This window comes from Pleurodeles waltl, chromosome 11 (genome assembly GCF_031143425.1).
Source record: "Pleurodeles waltl isolate 20211129_DDA chromosome 11, aPleWal1.hap1.20221129, whole genome shotgun sequence".
NCBI lineage: Eukaryota > Metazoa > Chordata > Amphibia > Caudata > Salamandridae > Pleurodeles > Pleurodeles waltl.
In genome coordinates this window covers 419,977,734-419,997,598 of record NC_090450.1, presented here as the reverse complement: position 1 = coordinate 419,997,598, position 19,865 = coordinate 419,977,734, and the positions used below count along the sequence as shown (strand labels likewise).

Here is a 19,865-nt window from a genome sequence, read left to right as displayed (position 1 = left end):
GGATTCCCGTGTCCAATGCTGGCATGGCATTGGAAATATGCCTTATGCCCATCATGGAGTGAGCAAGTCAGTGTTGACCCTCTTTACAAAGTTTGCAGATATTTCTCTGTTCTGCCATGAGGATAAAAGTATCTAGTGATTAGGTCGAGCCCTGCCAGACATAGAAAGCTGCCTGGCTAAGACATATTGCGGATTTACCAAGAAGGCTTTACAGTCACTCTTATTTGTTTACTTTCTATTCCAGTAATTTCTCCTTTTCACAAGGCATTTATGGGCTCACCAATACTACCCCGTAACTTTGTTCCCACTACCCCCACCCCAAGTTATTGTTGCATCTGCTATGGGTAAATGGGGGGGGGGGGGGGCACAGAGCTACTGGGTATAGTCATTTTTTTGTTACAACCTATAAACCTATAACATACAATAAAATAAAATGGAAGGAAGATAGGAGCACATTGCCTCACATCCCAGCACTCACTTTGCCCCCAAGCATTGTGGCACATGCAGTGTATGACAACATTTACTTCAGTAATAGTCTTTAAGTTTTCCCCCTAGGTGCAGCCTGTGCTGTGTAACTCCAGACCCCTTTTTCTGGATTCATTCCTTCCTCATTAAGGAGCAAGAAACCATTTCAGGGTTGCTGGAAATGCTGCCCAAAGTCTTCTCAGTTCTCTGTACTACTCACTGGGTGCAAGTGGATCAAAATAAGCTTGTAAGCTCAGTAGCTGAAAGGAGCCTTTTCAAACAGAAGGAGAATGGGAGCACACTGCCTCACATCCCAGCACACAATTTGCCATAAGGCAGTGTGCGTCCCCCACTCTCCATAATAAAATATATTTGATACATACAAAGACATCATAAAAAAACATTTTAAAACATTGTGTTGTAGCACCAAACCTATGAACCAGAGAATATAACAGGGTAAATACTTTCAATATGTGAGCTAACTTTAAAAATGGCAAAAGACTCAAGGATTGGTGTGTTGCCGCTTTATCAACAGTCAAAAGAAAGCGTGGGATGATAGACACCACATTTTAGAGGCGTCGGTTTCCAAATTTTAGCACCTCAAAGTGCTACATTTTAACACAGTGTTTTGTACATTTTTATGTCAGGAAAAAAAAGTGTCTAAACTTAGACCTAAAGTGTAAACTTAGATCAAAAGTCTAACTTTACTACGAGTAAACTGTGTAAAACTGTAAACTTTAAAAGTGTAAACCAAAAGTGTAAACTTAGACCAAAAGTCTAACATTACTATGAGTAAAGTTAGACTTTAGGTCTCAAATTACAATTTTGGTCTAAGTTTACCTTTGTGAATCATGCCCCGGGTATCCAAAATCATGGACTTTCTCAGGAGGCGAGTCATCTGACCTGAAAAGACTCTTAAATACAATTTGAGGCTTAAAAGTCACCAACATAGTTTTAGAATCACTAAAGGCAAAGCCTTTGAGTCTACAGAATTCCTCAAGTTGTTCTAGGAGATTCTGTATTTCCAAGCTTGTCTTTGTACAGTGATTCTATAGCTGCCCAATAATGGAGTCTCAGACATACCGGTGCTCACAAACTGCACTACCGGAATAATAGATAAGGACAAAAGCATTGATAAAAGTTAGCACCCCTGACACACCCCTTTATTTATCAGAAAAGACTTAGGGCCAGATGTATCAAAGCTTTTTACCCATTCTGTGTCTATGGGAAAATGTGTTCATACATATGGCCCTTAGAGTGTTCACTGCTATGCCTGCATCACACAGGTGACAAGTTGTCATTATGTTGTTTTAATTAAAATGTTCACTAAACCCAATGGAACTCCTGCTTTGCATGGGGACTTCCAAATGGTTATATGTCGGAACCACGGGTGCCTAAACCACCCGTTGCTCAACAATGAGGTCTGAACAACGACCTCGTTTGAAGCACTAATGCCTTTACCACGAATGCGTTTACCACGATTTTACCATTGTAAACGCATTCCTGGTAAAGGCATTACCAATCAGCAGGCACGACCCAGCATGCTTCCACCCCAGCCCCCCCACCCCACCCCACCCCTTAAACCTAAACCCTGACCCCCCAAACTCTAATCACCCCCAGCCCCCCACCCCACCCCAAAAACTAAAAATACCCCGAGTCCCCACCCCCGCCCCTAAAACCTAAACCCTGCCCCCCCTAAACCCTAATCACCACCAGCCCTCCGGCCCCCAAAAACAGCCCCAGTCCCAGCTCAACTTACCTCCTCCTTCACCGCGTCCACTCCGACTCCCTTCTGTACCTTAACCACGCATCTACGTTGTTCAGACATGCGTGGTTAAGGTACCGAAACCAGGGAGTCGTGGAAAACAAAAGCATTGTTTTGCTTTCGTTTTTCACAACCTCGTGGTTCCGGACTCGTTCTTCCGGGTGTTTCCCTTACCCATTGGGCCTTTAATGTTTTGTCAATTGCCCCTCTTATCCCCCCCAGTTTGAGATTGAAACAGTTCACTTGAACTTAATTGTATGTAATCCATAAAAGTGTTTTAAGACCCTCAGAAGACATCCCCAGTTAAGACTACATAGGTAGGTTTCCAAACTTGTTTTTTCAAAGCCTCCTCATGATTCTGTTTTTGAGGGTAGTAGTGTACTACGTCCTTCTTTGAGTTGTGTTGGGGAAAAATGTTGGCAGAGATGACACCACAGTTGAGAGCTCCGCAGGTAGATGCTCAGGAAGCTGTTATAGGTTTGCATTTGTACCTCCAACTTACACACAGGGCCCTCCCTCAAATTATTCTAGACTTGGTTCAAAAGGATGGAGCCTCTTGTTCATGATGCAGCTTCCTTTGTTTGTCTTATCTACAAAGGGAAAGATAGAAAGCACCTTTGACTTGTCAGCTGGTGATTGGGTGAGAATATCATTTATCTGGGCTTGCTACAGATTTCCAAAAGTTTTTTCAAAAATGTGTTCAGCTTTCTAATTTGTTTTGAATGCTGATGCTAGAGAATGCCATGTTGTCTTCTCGGACAACTCTCTTCCCTTCATCCATAGATTTATCATCATCCTGTAGAAGTACCATTACCTGGACCTTTTTAGAGGTATTATGTGTGGCACGAAGATGATGCACTGAAATCTTTGATTTGGCTTTGTATGGACCCGATGTATAAAGTATTTTGCCTGGCACACTCAGCTACAGAGTCCTGTGGGAATTTGTTGGTAGCTGTGAGTCACTGGTACCAGTGATTAGCTTGGGGGTATCTGCAAAATATTGCTGGATATTGGCCATCGAGATCCAATTTGGTTCTTTGACTAGCTATTTTCTCCCCAGTTTCTGGCTTTTGGCCATTTCTAACCTTTCTTGAATGACATTATCTGAACTTAATGAGAAAATATAGATTTTAGTAAGTCAAGGAATGATGACATGGATTTTGGGCAAATTCAAAGATTACCTCCATTTTATCTAGGATATCAACCATCCTTTTCAGCTCCACAGCTTAAACTGCTGACCTTTTATCTTGTGCCAAGAGGGTGGAAAAGATAGAGTCCAGAATTCTTCATATTATGCCATGAATGCCATCAGGAACAGATTACATTGGTAGGGAGATGTCCATGATTTAGTTTACTTTCCTTGCCATATTGATTACACCAACTGGGTCGGGGGCTCCTTTACCCCTGCCTAGAATGGTTTCCCACAACGGTCCTTTGAAATACCTTTGGCGTTACATGGTGCTCTTTCCAGGAATGGAAATTCATATGGTCCTTAATGTTTCTGTCTTTCAGTGGTCTGAGGGCCCCAAATGATCTGTCAGAGAATGAATTCTGACCTATATCAATAGTAGAACTTAACTCAACACCACCCTGCTCTCTGAACACCCATAGAATAAATCAGAGCTACCATTAATCAAGGTGCTCTGCAGGACTTTTACCTCCTAGGTGAGTCTACATCGAGGACCTTCAGACTCAGGAATACCATTTCAAGCCATTAAATCATAGAAAGTATCCATAGTTACCTGTAATGGACTATTGGGACTAGTCTTCTGAGAATCGTAGATTGTGCTTGGACCATAATTGCTGCAGTTCTTTTCATAGCGACGACCATATGTTGACGACCGCTGATTTCAAGCTTCTGACTTTAGAGGCTATATGAAAAGAGGTCATAATGAAGCTGGTAAGGGCAGCATCCATGGCGTTTGACAGCCCCAGCCATAATAAAGCTGTAACGTGTTCGTGTTAGCGGGCAAATAGGTAGTCAGCACATAGGTGGGTAAGCCATCTATTTTTCCTTTGTAGGGTCTTTGCGAATCAACACCCACCTATCCTACTGTCTTGGAAATTGATGGAAATTGTGCAGTAATAGTGCCTAGGAACAGAAAATAACAAGAATTGGCAAGAGTCAAGGACGCCTAAAAGTGCCAATGGTGGAAGTTATCACAGGTTGGCAAAAGACCAGAACAGAAGATTTGACAATGGCAAAACATGACAATCAAAATCAATACAGTCTGATGCAGAGACAGAAATCAGCAGCAGTAATATAGTAAGATGTAGCAGAGTTGTACACTATTTATCTATCTGTAATCACCACTTACCTGCCTCCAAACTCAAGTGTGCCTTTCTCAGCCTCCATAGTCACCGACTTCTTGCCCTTTCCTCCATGTCTTTCAGAGGTCAATGCATTTCAAAGATAATAGGTAACAAAATTTTGTACGCACGTTAATGGTTCTTAGGGTGCCAGGTAAAAACAGGGAGTCCTCAGAAATGAAAACTCAAAGCTAGCGACTTTCAATAATTGACAAGCTCTCTCAGCTTTGGGGGTGAAAGGGCTGGCGATTGGCCTGCTTGTCCAAGATCCCTTTGTGGCACTCTGAGTCTGAAGACCTTAGGTGACACAGCAGTATGGCAGATCAATATTACCTACAGATCCCCATAAAACATCCCCCAGTTTTTTGCAGTTCTCTGCAGCTTATATAAAAAGGATCCTTGACCACTGAACTCTATTTCTAATTTAAGACTGGAAAATCCTTCCAAACCTTGTTAACTTTCATTTCAACTGACAATTTTAATGCCCTCAGTGGAATTCTTGTTTCTGTTTGTAGTTAATTTTATATTTACTCCAGAATATAACATTTGTAAAGTAATCTTCATGTGTCCAAAATAGGGCAAAGATATATGTACATCACCTACGTATTTTCTATCTGCAGTAGTGCTACATAATGAAGGAACATAATTTTTGCAGTGACAAGGACTTAGAGAGGCTTCACTTTCATGGTACCTGGAAGCTTCAAATGTTTGTAGACAATAAAAGCACAAATCAAAAATGTGGAGAGCCTTGGAAAAGGGGGATTGTCTGCACACTCTCCATCCATGTTTTGGCCTGTAGCCCTACAAAAGCCTGGCCATTTGATTCTGGTGCCCCCATCACTAGCACATCATAAATATGGAACACCTACAAAGCCTGGGGAGCTAGTGAAACCCTACGAAGATCTGTTCTATGCTTTCTTTCCAAACCAGTGCTGACAAAGCCTATTGGTGCAAACAAAGCTTGCCTGGGCCCTACCTCCGAGGAAGCCATTATTTGGAAGTTGTTAAGCACTCTAATATGGGAACTATGGAGTGGATAGGTCGTACACAATACCACCATCACAAATTCAGGACTTCAAATTGGGTAATGAGAAGGCATTGAGAAGACTTAACTAAGTGTTATGGCCCCACAACAAAAAAATAATGTAGATGAACTTAGAAGAGGGAAGAGATTGCAATGGTACAACAGTCAACAAAGTGTGGGCCAACAATTCTTTATAGAAATACCTGGGATCACTGAGAAGGGTCCAAAGAATGAGGAGAAGCCATGTAGACAGTAGTACCTCTTCTTCTCCTCCTTTGAAGAATCGATGATATTCTTAGTGCCAGCCCTAGCAAGGATTTTATGAAGATGGTGGCAGAGTTGATTTTTGGTCATAACAGGTACCTTTATTTCTGTCATTAAGACAAATTGTTGTGTAATAGTGATCACGGATTCATGACTTAAAAAGAGTATGTTGGGGAGGTATCCCAACATTTGCAGTTATTTGTTGCAGGAGGTTCTTATTATCAAATAGACATGGAAGAGTCATCTAGAGAGTCATAGGATTGATTTGTCAAGGGATCAAATGGTTTAGAAAGACAGAGCAGCTCGTTGAATCAGCCAGTGCAAGAATAACAGAAATCTATGGAAGTTCTGTGTGGTGCTTGGAATCAAAGTCAACATCAGGGCCTATTTCATCCATCCAAAGAAATTATTTTAATCCAGGAGATTCTGAGGGTATGAACTTCAACTTGCAGAACACGATGGTCCAAGCAAGTTATAAAGCCTTGTGATCCATATGAGCAGAACTAGCAGGTTTATCACAAAGGCGATCTTGGGAGAGAACACGCATTTTGCAAGGTTTAAGCTTCTCAGACATTCTTTTCTCAGAATAACTCCTCAAGTAAATCTGAAGAAGTCGTTTCAAGTTCCACAAGCCTCCTGTGGTCCAAAGGGTGTCCAAAATGTGCAGAGCTTTAATAACTTACTTTTGGTGTTTATCATAATTTGAAAGCCCTCATCCAAACCGTGAGGGTTGGAGAGCGCTCCATATCATCTCTTTCTCATTCAAACACAGCTACACTGGAATGCCCTCATGAGCCTGTGGCTATGGCTAATGTGTTTGCAGAGAGGTTAGAAGGTGGACCAATGACCTCACCGAGCTCCTGCCCTGAAGAGTCAGACAACCAGCATAGGTTAAGGAGGGCTAGGTCCATGAGCCACATTAGTTTATTAAGTCTGGGTTTATTGAAGAAATAAAGGAAGCATGGTTTCTCTAAGAGCATCCTCATGTAAATGAAGAATAAGGCATATAATGGAAATTCATCCTGAGCTAATGGAAAAAGAGTCTAAGAAATGCTACTCCAATGGGAATTCTGAAAGGAATCCACATTCCTAGTAAAGCCAGTCTTGTAATAATTCCAAACACTATGACGTTGGTAGTTCAGAATCCAGAACTTTACTCTTTACTTTGTTAGCCGACAGTTTTTGGGACTCCCCTAAACCTATTTGATTCCTTGTTGTGTCAAAGGTGTCAGGACTCCATTCTGCAGATTTTTTTAAAAAGATTGTATGGAGCAAGAAGAAAGAGAGGGGAGACAAGGGCAAGTTCATTTGAGTGATCAGTTCTCCTGCTCTACTTAATACCCATCCAAAGCAGGAGCAGTGGAAGAATGTTCTCTTGTCTATGACATTACACAGTTCACTCTACGTCATTAGCTTGCAGATTATTGGACTTCGTTGTGGATTCCATCCATACCCTGGCTCATGGTACCTGCAGGCCCACCACTCAGATTTAGAAGGACACATGAAGTATGAGGGAAGAGATACAGGATTAGAAGTAAGAATATGTTGACAGATAGGTTCTGCAGTACAGCTTAAGGACAATCCACCACAGGAGTACTCAACAGCTGAATACCCTTTGCAGGCTTGTTGTTCCATCTCGCCGTCAAGCAGTAGGACATAGATCCAAAAACTCTACCTCGAATTAGGCCAAAATATATAGGCCCTCAATATGACATACGCCGTAAATGCCGCCTACTGCCACGGTGACGGCCGCCACAAGACCGTTGCCATGGCTACCTATTATCCGCCATATTATGACGGTAGCCGGAATTTCGTCAGAAGGCTGGCCGAATTGCGGCTACGGGCATGGCGGCAGACGACGGTAAGGTGATGCCGCCACCGACCGCATCATGATCCATGATACGGCCTGGTGGTGTTCTGCTGACGGACGCATTTGCCGGCAGCAGCGGCGCATTCCGTCTCCTGCCAGATGACCCCCTGCAAGCAGGTAAGTCGGGTGTTCTGACAGGGGAGGGGGTGGCTGGTGTGTTGTGTGTGTGTGGGGATGTGCGTGCATGCGGGAGTGGTGCGTTTGGAATGAGTGTGTGCATGAATGGATGTAAGTGGGCATATATGCTGTGATGTGTGAATGCGTGTGTGCTTGTATGTATGTCAGTGTGTGTGGATGTGTGTGTGCATGGATGTATGCATGCGTGGGTGAATGTAGGTATGCGTGTGTGTATGCGTGTGGCTGTCTGTGCGTGTAGGTGTTTGTATGTTGGGGGTGTCAGGAAGGGGAGGGGGACTCTGGGGAGGGGAGCGTGGGAGACCCCTATCAGTCCCAGGGAAAGAATTCCCTGCCACTCATAGTGCTTACTGCCATGGTTTTCGTGGCGGTAAAAAAGCCACAGAAATCATTGCGGTGGGTGGGGTCATATTACAGTGGCTGCCTAGTGACGGCCTCCGGGATGGAGACGACAGTCTCCAGCCTGGCGGTCATTACCACCGTGGCTGTCGGTGTGGTACATTGGCGGTTTGGCTTTTGCCAAACTGCCAATTCCATAATACAGCGTTATGTACCGCCAGCCTGTTGGCGGTACTACTGCCACTATAACACTGATCGCCAGGATCATAATGATCCCCATAGTTTCTTTTTTGTATTTTACTTCATTTAGCAAAAAAGGAGAGTAAATGATTATGGAAAGTGGGCTGCAAGAAAATGTACAAAAGAAAGTTGGAACCTTCCTAATAATCATCAATTACGAGGGTAGGTTGACTGAACAAATCAGCTCATATTCTGTGTCTGACGCAGTAGATTTCAGATTACATCTGACAAGCTGATTTTCTATCCATGTGATGAATTAGATCTCACAGGGTCTTTTCAGGGCCAGGATCTTATCTTTTTTATAATATTGTGAAACAGATAATTAAAGACTCCTCATTTCTCAATACAGGAACTTTCTTTGCTGATTCATGTTGCAGAACTGAAACTGGAACACCTCTTGCTTTTCCTTTCATAATATGGGGACCAGTTCACAAAGGCGTTTATTTGTATGTGAAGTAGTACTACAATGGCCCTACTTCACTTACTGTTAAATTAAATGCCTTTGTGAATTAGCCCTGTAATCTTTAGGCTAACCCTAAATTAACATTTCAGTTTTAGTTGCTTCGTTTTTTTGAGGCTGACTCTTCTGGCATATATGAAAATAAGTATTCCCTACATAATTTACAAATGAATGTAAGAGTACGCAAAGGGAAAGCATTGGCCCATTAATGTGTAAAACTCTGGATGCCACGATTGCCGCATTAAATTGAATTCATGAATTTATTTACGATTTTACCTATATTAGCTCAACAGATGGCTAATATTGACAGTGTGATTGCAAAGGTAATTAATTGTTTAACAGATTTTGGAACAAAATGTCCCAATTTACAAAGCCATTTGCCCATTTACGTCTGATTTACACAAGCAAATGGCTAAACATACGACTTTAAAAAGTTCACAAAAACTGACCTTGCAGTCATACATCCCCTTACTCGTACACAGTATTATCTCACTATCTGGAATAGATTTGTAAATTCTAAAAAGTTGTAGATTTACAATTTTCTCTCTAAATCTGGCCAAGAGTTTGTGCAGCTGTTGCCCTATAATGGACAGATTAGAAGATCTTCGACAATGGCACTTGGAAAGAGGTATTATTTAAATCTTTCACATCCTTTTCTTGAGCAAAGTGGTGCTGTCACCGGCTACTCATTTACTATGGAAGGAGTCGATCTTTCAGGGATGTAAGCAAGTGATCTGCTGGCTGCACAGAGGTCTGAGCAAGGGAAATAATAAAGGGATTGGATCTTGTGTCTTCAATGTTACAATCAGATCTGTGCAGCAGGCACCAACTCCTCACCCACTGGTGGAGGATAATTTAAGCTAAGGGGCTGGAAAGTTCCTCCAGAACCATCCTGGACACTGGAGGCTGGTGAACTTCCAGAATGGTGGGATATAAAAGGCGGCCATGGGCAATGGTGTGGGGCATAAATATCCACCACAAATTCTCTGTAACACAGTTACCACCCCATTGGACGTACAGGGTCTTTAGTAACTCTGAGATGCCAGAGGTATCACCTGCAGATTTCTGGTTGACTAGTGCATCCGAAATATCCTGGTGAAACTCAAATAAAGAATGAGGAGTTGCCTGGATATTCCTGCAAGGAATTGTTGATCTCCCAATGCTGTATTTTTCGTTTTTGACTCATGGTCACAGTTGTATTACTGTTACCCTTGGTATCGGTAACTCCGAATGGGGATTGTGGGCCAAGTTATTGGTTAGTAATCTAGGGACATTGGAGCAAGTGCCTAAGTGTCAGTTTATTATTTCCTGATCATTGTACATGCGAAAGGACTGCAAATGGAAACTTTGAATGGTGAAAATATACCTCCCTACTTATAGTTAGCAGACATAATACTCCACCACAAACATGACATCATGGCCGGCTCTGGGGCAGATACCGGTGCCAATGCACCAAATGCTAACTTTTGGTGGGGTCGCCATGTTTGCAAGTAAATTATGAATCTGGGAGCGCCTGCTATGGCGTTCGTTGCCACCTGCTATTGTTAGCCAACAATAAAAATGTCAAGATAGTGATTAATGTTCTTTCTGGAGGGAGATCGGAGAGAGATCGGAGTTCTGTCTCGTGGAAGTTTTGACTCATCTTAAGGTAAAACAGGGGGGTTACTAACAGGCTAATTTTCAAGCCCCCAGTGGCACTGTAACGTCCTCTTTTGTGACGCTCTGGTGGCGCTGTGCCCTTCGCCATTTTTACAAGATGGCATTAATCCACTTTTTGTGGCTTACCGGTGCCTTGTAAATATGTTTTCTGCAGCAGAGGAGCATGCAATACGTGTTGCTGTGGGCGTACCCACACAACACCGATTGCTATTTGACACTGCCCCAGATTTCCAAGGAAACGTAAAACTGGGACAGTGCCAGTGGTAGCATTAGCATGGTGCAATGGGGAGAAATACTTTTATCTCTCCTCGTTTTTGCTTTTTCTGCAGCACACATAGAAGGAGCAAAAGGCCATTAATGATTGTGTACAGGAAGGGACATTTTCCTGCACATAGACAATCATTCCATGCAACGCAGGCACTCTTGCACTTTGGTGCAAGGGTGCCTGTGTTGGCACTAGGCAGCTAAATTTAGCACCAGCGCTAGGGGAAGCACAGGGGTGCACCGCATTTTTGTAAATACGGCCCATCCCTTCATTTCTGAAGTGATGCCACCTGGCGCTGCACTGCGCCACTTCCTTGTAAATATGCCCCTGTAGCCTGCTGCGATGAACATGCACTATGCACATCACAAAGTGCATATAATGTAAAAAGGTTAGAGTGTTATTGCTTTTATCAGAGAGATCCTTTTGCTACTTGCAGTTTATAAGTTAAAATCATTAGATAGAACAGTACGCTATTAACTCTCAGCAAAGAGCTGCATGCAAACAGCAAGGTATAGATTAGAGCATTATGATGTTTTCCCCAGTTTTTCATTGTCCTATTGCTGCTAGAAAGGTTCATTTGGCTAGACATCAATTCTTATTATTAAATAAAATACCCAGCCTTGGTGTTACATTTTAAGTTCTGAGGTTGTGCTTCTCCAGACAAGCACTCAAACTATACTGCCTACCAGTAAGGATGACATGACTCATACACCTTTCCTACATTTCCTATACATTGATTTACACGCGTAGGATTGATTATCTTGGTGCTCTGACACCTTCCTTGGTATGAGTGATGCTCTAAAACTAATTAAATGCATCTGAGAGAGTGGTTTTGGAGGCTTTGAGTGGGTCTGTTAAAGGGTGGTGGTGAGGTAATCAATGGTATAGGTGGTTATTGAGGGGCATCTACACTCATTGTCGCACTGGGCAGCCCTGTGTGAAATAGCACACTGCCTGCCAAACTTTACCATTTGTCGGCTCTGTTTAGTGTTGGGCGAAATTACTATGCTCCCACTGGTAGTCTTTGCTGGCTCCGCTTGATTGATGGCCCGACTTAGAGTGGGCCACTGACCTTATAACATCCAGCCTATTTAGGGCAGACATTCCAACATAATTTTTTAATATTTTTAGACAGCTAGAGAAACTTAGGACCACATGCACAAAATATCAATAGCTGGAGCTGGAGGTGAGCAAAGTTAAGGTCCTCTGGAAGGAGTTCTGTCCTTCAGAGCTTAGTTTGAGAACTACCAAGTTGTAAAGCACGGTCAGTCATTCCAGGCCTGTCCGAGGGGCTGAGACTCATCAAAGACGAGATGCACAAGCATATTTGTGGTGAACCGGTAGTGTTTGCAGGCATGAGATTTAAGGTGGAATAGAAAAGGCACTGTAACATATGCCCTAGAGGATAGGCGAGCAAGACAAAGTAAAAAAACACTAATAAATATACCCTGTCACCTGCCACCCAAAATGATAAGAAACATTTCAGAACAGTGTCTGTGATCCCTGACACTTGACATAGCCTGCCCAGCAGGAATAGGTAGTGGGTATTCAGAAAGTTGGTGCCTTCTAATGCAGCAGTTGTACAGCATTACCAATATATTGTGTCAAATTGCAACAATATGCCCTAAGAATTGTATTTTCATAACGGTCCTGGGAGTTCTCCAACTTCAAAATGCTATTTAGCACCAAAAAACGTTGTACCATTCTTGGTTATTGAATGTCGCTCATAATTTGAGCAGAACCGCAATCAAAAGTAGCGAGCGAGTGAGAGAAAGAGGGGACACTGCCTTCGTCTAGGATTCTTATGTCATCTAGGGCTCACCTCGACAATGCCTTCAGCAGTGGGATGCAGAGGAGGAAGGAGAATGGAGCGAAGAGGGATGGCAGGAGGAGCAGAGAATGTATTTTGACTGTCTGGTTCTGTTCTTAGGTAATAAGGGTGCAGTAGGGGCTTCGTTCATGTTTAATGGAACATCATTTGGCTTTGTGAACAGTCATCTGACATCTGGAAGTGAAAAGAAACTCAGGTAAGAAGTAGTAACCAACCATATACAAATTGTCTATACCCCTCATCTCTGCTGACCAATCTCCTAGTATCAGAATGTTGTCGCCCATTCTTCTATGATTTCTGGTGACACCCCCAGACTGTTTTAGTCTTTCGCAGTCTCCCCAGAGGAGAACTAGAATGTGCTGCTCTCGTTTTCCCACTCTGTGTTCTTTTGTTATCTCTCTTTTTTTCCTTCTCGTTCTGTTTCTCTTCGCTCTCCCTCTCTCCATTTTTACATTTATTTTGGTGCTCAGTGCTCTATCTTAGTGCTTCAGTGTTTTACAGGAGAGTCAGAGGATGACATTGAGTCTCCTTTTAAAATTGGTTTAAAAAAGAGAACTGCACGAAAAATAGACAAATAAATCATGTTCTTAAAGACGAAACAGTTAAATAAAAGACAGTTCGTCCAAGAAACCTCTAATGTGGTTAAATATATTTTATTGGATCTTAAAATGCAACAAGTTCCCAACGCATCTCAATATTGGTAGAATTTAAAACAGCATAGTGGGCATCTTGGGCGGCACTCGATCAAGGAACATTAGCAATTGAATCAGATATTTCTAACTACAATGGGTGGCAGTTTCGCCATTAACAAGAATATGTATTATAGTGTTAAATTCAATTTGACAAAAAAACACTATTGTAGCGAAACACGTTGATGGTTCTTCCACTTGCTGTTCTTGTCCACAGTTCGAAGAAGTCCAAAATGAATACACATTTGATATATCAATTTCAGAAGGTCAAATAGGCTGCTGTATAGCTCAACAAGCAAATTGAACCATACATGTGACAACAATATTTAGTACATAACTAGCAAAGAGCAGCTAGGAAACGTGATAGTTCCATAGATAACTTTTTTTTCTTAAAAGTGGAGGTAGTCATTCCAAAAAGCATAAAATGGTTTGCCCTATGTCGGGTCTGAAGCTAATATTGCCTAAGGAAAAGGTAATCAGAGCATCAATTCTCTTTAGATTTTGTCAGTTCAAAATGCAGCCAAGATAAATGAGTATCAGGTGCCCTAGTGCCTCCAGCCTCAGCCATAAGAGAGCAAGACAAGGTGTTTCCAACTTCACTATTATAGAAGTTCCAGTATGTCCCATGTTCAGTATCAATAACAGACCGATGTTTTAATCTCTCCAATGACAGTCTTAGATTTTAGTGTGGAGCATTAGTTTACATGCTTCCTTACACTTTTTCATTTAAACATATGACATATTCATCTTTTAACTTCAGATTATAACCATTTCCAAGAAAATGCACTGGGTGTCTCTCTATATCAATGAAGGAATGAATTATCAAAGTGACTAGACCATATTACTACCACCTACTATCACCTTGTTGAGGCAAATAAGTACATTTCTGTATGGGAACTTACCACCATTGCCACTGCTTTTATTGCCAATAAAATTAATTACTGGATGGTTCTGTGTTCTGGTTGCTGTAACCTGATAGAAACTAGTTCACCGTGTCCAAATTATCCTGAATGGCACAATTAATATTGTAGTGGACACACATTGGTCATGATTCTAATTAGGCCTTTAATCATATTTAACGTTCAAATGGGAATTTGTGTCTGAAGTGGTATTACAGCTTGAGCTTTAAAATCATACTTTTCCCGAATTTTGACCATGCATTCTGTAGCTCACACCAGGGGAAAAACATGTATTATTCCCCATTCTGACATGAATAATTTGGAATGGGGAGGAACTACATGGTGCAGTATTATATTCCGTAAGGCTGTGTAATGAGGACCCAGGAAGAGAGGTATTTACAACAGTACTGTACCGAATCCATTAGCTGTTAGTGAGGTTTGTGATATAAGAAAATTGCTAAGCATAGTTAGTATATGGAAATGCACCCTAAAACGTGAAAAGCGGGTTGACATTATCCGATAAACCCTGTGAGTGGAGAATATAATTACAAAATACTTCTGAATACCGTGTGGTTCCAGAGACATACTAGGTCTCTAAGATGTAGAAAACACTGCTGGCTGACATCTGCTAAACAAGAAATGGCCTTGCTTTAAGGAAAGTCGTTAAACACATCTATTTTAATTTGATTTCAGTCAAGACTGAATTCTTTTGTAATATCCAGTGTCTGTAAAAAGTATGTATGTATAGGAAACAATAGAAAGGAAAAGAGAGGAGGATGAGACAGACATATTTAAGACTTTTGAAGTTAATGTTGAGATTTATGATTGTGGTTTGCAGCTGAATCAGAGTATAAAATCGCCACCGAAAAAATCAAGTTCTGTATAAGCACATAGCCCAGCTCCTCTGGATATAAGGGGGTACAAAGGTTAGAATACTTAGTTTAGATTTAGTGGGCAAGGAACTATTATAATCTATTTAAATTTATGTATGCAAAACTGCCATAGAAATGCTCACTGACGTTAACAAATGTGAAAATCGGACACTGATGATGGTGGGTTGGATTACTCTAGTTAGGATGACTTTGCTTCCCAAACTGCTTTATTTATTTGAATCACTTCCTATTTACGACCCGCCCTCATACTTCCCCAGCCTCTGCAACGCTATTTAATTACCTATTTAAAATAAATAAAAACCTAGACAAGCTCTCAAGATGCTATTGTTTCCAATTTATAAATAGTGGTGCTAGTCTCTTACAAATTATCAGTTTATTGTTTGGCAGCTTTAGATGGTGTACACAATCCTTAATGCAGCCTGATTCCACTAGTTACACATTGGTAGATATTTGAATGTGTCTGAAATGGAACCTGTTGAGGAATACCTCACCCAAACATATCAGCTATGAAATGTGATCGTGAACACTATCCTGAGACACTTATAGATCCCAATGCAACACGGAGTTTGCCTACATTGGGTAATGCGTTTCTCCCAATTTAATTTAACAATTATTGGAAACAAAATCTAGATAAATACTAATCCACAATTTGTGTAGTAGTTATTTGATCATAACGAATTTCGATCCTTCACTAATCTACAAGCCAAAAATTCCCAAGCGACAATATTTCAGATATCTTCAGTTTCAGAAATTATAGTCAGTGCTGTATTCAACATCATTCTGCCCGAGGCAGGGGTTAGATGCTCAAGCTGAGGCTTAGCAGTAAGCGTAAGAAAAAAAATTGCAGTCTAATATTTTTTTCTTTCACTTATTACATTTTCTTCATACCATGTCATTCTATTTAGATGCGCTGTGATGCCTGCTTTACATAAAACATAAAACATGACAAATATAAATTTAAAAAATACTTTATAACTCAAGAGTTCCCTACATATCCATATGATCAGGGGCGACTGGTACCCTTTGAAAGTGGTGGGGCGACTGAAGTGCCCCACCACTGCCCAAAAAAAACATGAAACACCCTTTCCCTTCAAAACCCCAAAGTAAACCACCCCATCCCTCCAAAAGTCTAATAAAAACATACCACTAACTACAAAATAAAACACAACCTTTACACTTACATACATTACACACTTACATGCATTACACATTTGAAATAAAACAAAAAAACTGCACTTACCCACAGGCTGTGAGTCTTCCTTGTGTTCTTCTGCTGTCTCTGCTGTAGAGAAAGAGCTCCCCTAACCAATCCAGACACTGCTCTCATGCTCTTACCCAGCATGAGAGAAGGGCCTGGAGTGGATGGAGCAGGCTGGCTGGACGCTCCTTCTGGCCCTAGAGGCCTGGGTTTGGTCTCCACCTAGCTGTCTTAAGACAGCTGAGTGGAGAGTTTCAAAGTGTGCTTGTCACTTTGGCTGGCGCAAAACAGCCGGCCAAAGTAACATGCGCACTTTGGCGTATCAGGTCAACCCTTCTTTTGTCACGCACAGCATGTCTCTGGGCTCGGGCTGCAGCTGTTTTAGTGCACCCTGCACCAATAAAAATAAAATCGCAATTAAATCTTTTCATTGTCATTTTATGTTTGCCTGCGCGGCTTGCAGTGGGCATGGGGGCTCGAGAGGAAACTGTTGCTGCACATGACCCTTTTTGAGTGGACGGCATGACTCTCTTTTACCTGTCACAATTTGAAAGTATTGAAGAGTTTCCCTTTCCCAGTACAACTTTGGTGTTAGAGTCACACCCAATACTTGCATAAAATCCCACAAAATCTAAGTACAAGCTTTTCTTATTGTATGTTCTCATTATACTTTCAGAGCTTTTGTTCTCCCTGTGCATTCTTTATACCTAATTCACTCACTCGTCTTCTCTCTCATTCTATTGCTTTTTAGCTTACTCTCACAATTCATCTGTTGCTAACCCATATCCTCTTTCCCCTTCTCACTCCATCACTAGCTTTTTATTTTTCTGTTTCATTCTTTCACTCTATCCTTCTCACTTGTTTTCTCAATCATTCTCACTTGCTCTCATGTTCTTTATTTGTCTTTCTTTTCCCTTTTTTCTGCCACATCTACCAGCTTCTGGCTCTCACTTCTCTTCTGTCTCTCTAGACGGAACCAGAATTACCTGAACATCCTGCGCTTCCTGGTGCTCGGAGACAAGAAGCTTGGGCCCTTCAACCTCACCCACCGCTTCACACACCTCTTCTGGCTGGGAGACCTAAACTACCGTGTGGAGTTACCCACCTCAGTAAGTTACACATCTGGCACTCCTCAGGATTTAGGGGACTCCAATGTGCTCTGGATTTGGGTGTGTAAGGGAACAATCCTACATAACCATATAGGATGATCAGAGTTCAAATGTATTAATAGCGATGGGTTAAATGTATGTCAGCTGGTATCTTTGAGTGAATCCTACTTACCAAGGAAGTAGCCAGAAAACTGTGTCCCAAATAGAACTGAGAAAGCAGATGAGGTAAGAAAACCTGGTAGTAGTTCAGGAGATTGCTCACCTTAAGGGAATTCTCAAATTTATAAATTTCCTTCCATTTCTCCTTCTTTCAGTCTTTTGTCCTTCCTTTTCTCTATCCTTCTTCCTTTTCCATCTAACTTTTGTTTCTTCTTACATTCCATGCTGTACTTTTTCACTTCCACTCACCTTGCTGTTTTTTCCTAACCATCCTTCCTTCTCGACCTATCCTTCTCCATCCCTGTTTAGCTCCATACTTCTTTCACTTATTCCTTCCTTCCTTTTTATCATCCATCTCTCATTTCCTCTTGCCATCCATCCTCCTTTCCATCAATCCACCCTGCGTTTGTTCTTTCCTTCAATCCTTCACTCTGTTAGTTCTCCAACAATTCATCCTCTACTCTCCTTATTCTCTCCAACCACCATCATCGTTTCTTTCATCAATCTCTTCATCCTCTCCATACATCGATTTCTTTCGGTCAGTCTCATTATTATCTATCCTTCCTTCTCTCCATCCTTGTCTTTTTTATTCCTTTTATCCATGCAGCCATCCCTTTGTCTCTTCCCTCTTTCCTTGCCCCTTTTTGTCCATCATTCTGTCTTTTATCTCCATCATCCTTCTCTTCACTCATCCCTTAATCATCCTCTCAATTCACCAATCTCTGCATCCATCCATCATTCCACCCATCCATCATCCACTCCTCTCCATCCAAACTTCTTTTTATTTTCCCTCCGTACATCCCTCTGTCCATTAACCCATCGTCACTCCATTGCTGCTTCTCTCCAGCACCCTTCCTCCCACTGCAAGATGGTCCTATTGTTAGAAATGGGTTTTTTGGTTGGCAGTCAGGTTACCCCCTGTCCAAGCAAAAGCCCTCACTCTAGTCAGGGTAAGTCACACACAATCCAAGATTATCCTGTGCCCACCCTCTGGTAGCTTGGCACGAGCAGTCAGGCTTAACTTAGAAGGAAATGTGTAAAGTATTTGTGCAATAAATCATACAATACCCCCATATAGCACCACAAAAATACACCACACAGTGTTTAGAAAAATATATAATATTTATCAGGATAATTGTAGGTCAAAAAGAATAAAGTTGCAATGGGAAATTGTAGAAATATCACTGAAAAGTGATATACAGTGTCTTAAGTCTTTAGAATATAAACAAAGTCTCTTTCAAGCACAAGTACCTGGTTGGGAGTGGAAAAATCTCCTCAGAGGGCCACAAGAGAAGAGGTGCATGGAAAAAGGGTGTGTGCGTCGATTTCTCCTCAGCACACACGGACTTGCGTCGTTATTTTTCACGCGGGGAAGTCGGCGTCGTTTTCCGGCGCTCGGACAGTCTCTTTCTGTGGATCGCGGGGATTACCAGATGTCCCGGGTCTGTGCGTGGATTTTCCTGCTTGTTCTCCGGCTGCGCGTCGGTCTGCGGGGCTGCGTGTCGAAATTACGATCTCACGGCAGGCGTCGCGTCGATTTCTCCTCTGGATGTCGATCTGCGGGGCTGCGCGTCGAAATTACGATCTCACGGCAGGCGTCGAGTCGATTTCTCCTCTAGAGGTCGGGCGCCGTTGTCCTTGGGAGGCCGTGCGTCGGATTTTCGATCGTCCCAAGAGCATCGCGTCGATCAGCGTCGGTGTGCGGCGTTTTTCTCGCCACGGAACAAGCTGTGCGTCGAAATTTTCAGTGCACGGAGCGTCCAAGTAAAAGAGAGAAGTCTTTTTGGTCCTGAGACTTCAGGGAACAGGAGGCAAGCTCTATCCAAGCCCTTGGAGAGCACTTTCACAGCCAGACAAGAGTTCAGCAAGGCAGCAGGGCAACAGCAAGGCAGCAGTCCTTTGTAGAAAGCAGACAGGTGAGTCCTTTGAGCAGCCAGGCAGTTCTTCTTGGCAGGATGTAGTTTCTGGTTCAGGTTTCTTCTCCAGCAAGTGTCTGATGAGGTAGGGCAGAGGCCCTGTTTTATACCCAAATGTGCCTTTGAAGTGGGGGAGACTTCAAAGAGTGGCTAAGAAGTGCACCAGGTCCCCTTTCAGTTCAATCCTGTCTGCCAGGGTCCCAGTAGGGGGTGTGGCAGTCCTTTGTGTGAGAGCAGGCCCTCCACCCTCCCAGCCCAGGAAGGCCCATTCAAAATGCAGATGTATGCAAGTGAGGCTGAGTACCCTGTGTTTGGGGTGTGTCTGAGTGAATGCACAAGGAGCTGTTAACCAAGCCCAGCCAGACGTGGATTGTA

At 42.4% G+C, this 19,865-nt stretch overlaps 1 protein-coding gene across 6 annotated transcripts in view; it reads left to right on the top strand.

Moving 5' to 3' along the window:
* Nucleotides 1-19,865, top strand: part of INPP5D (inositol polyphosphate-5-phosphatase D) — a 662,897-nt gene that overhangs the window by 461,086 nt on the left and 181,946 nt on the right. For all 6 annotated transcript variants that reach the window (XM_069213774.1, XM_069213775.1, XM_069213773.1 and 3 more), the window contains 2 exons: nt 12,727-12,823; nt 17,277-17,415. In XM_069213774.1, coding sequence (XP_069069875.1) covers nt 12,727-12,823; nt 17,277-17,415 — 236 coding nt within the window. The remainder of the gene's footprint in view (nt 1-12,726; nt 12,824-17,276; nt 17,416-19,865) is intronic.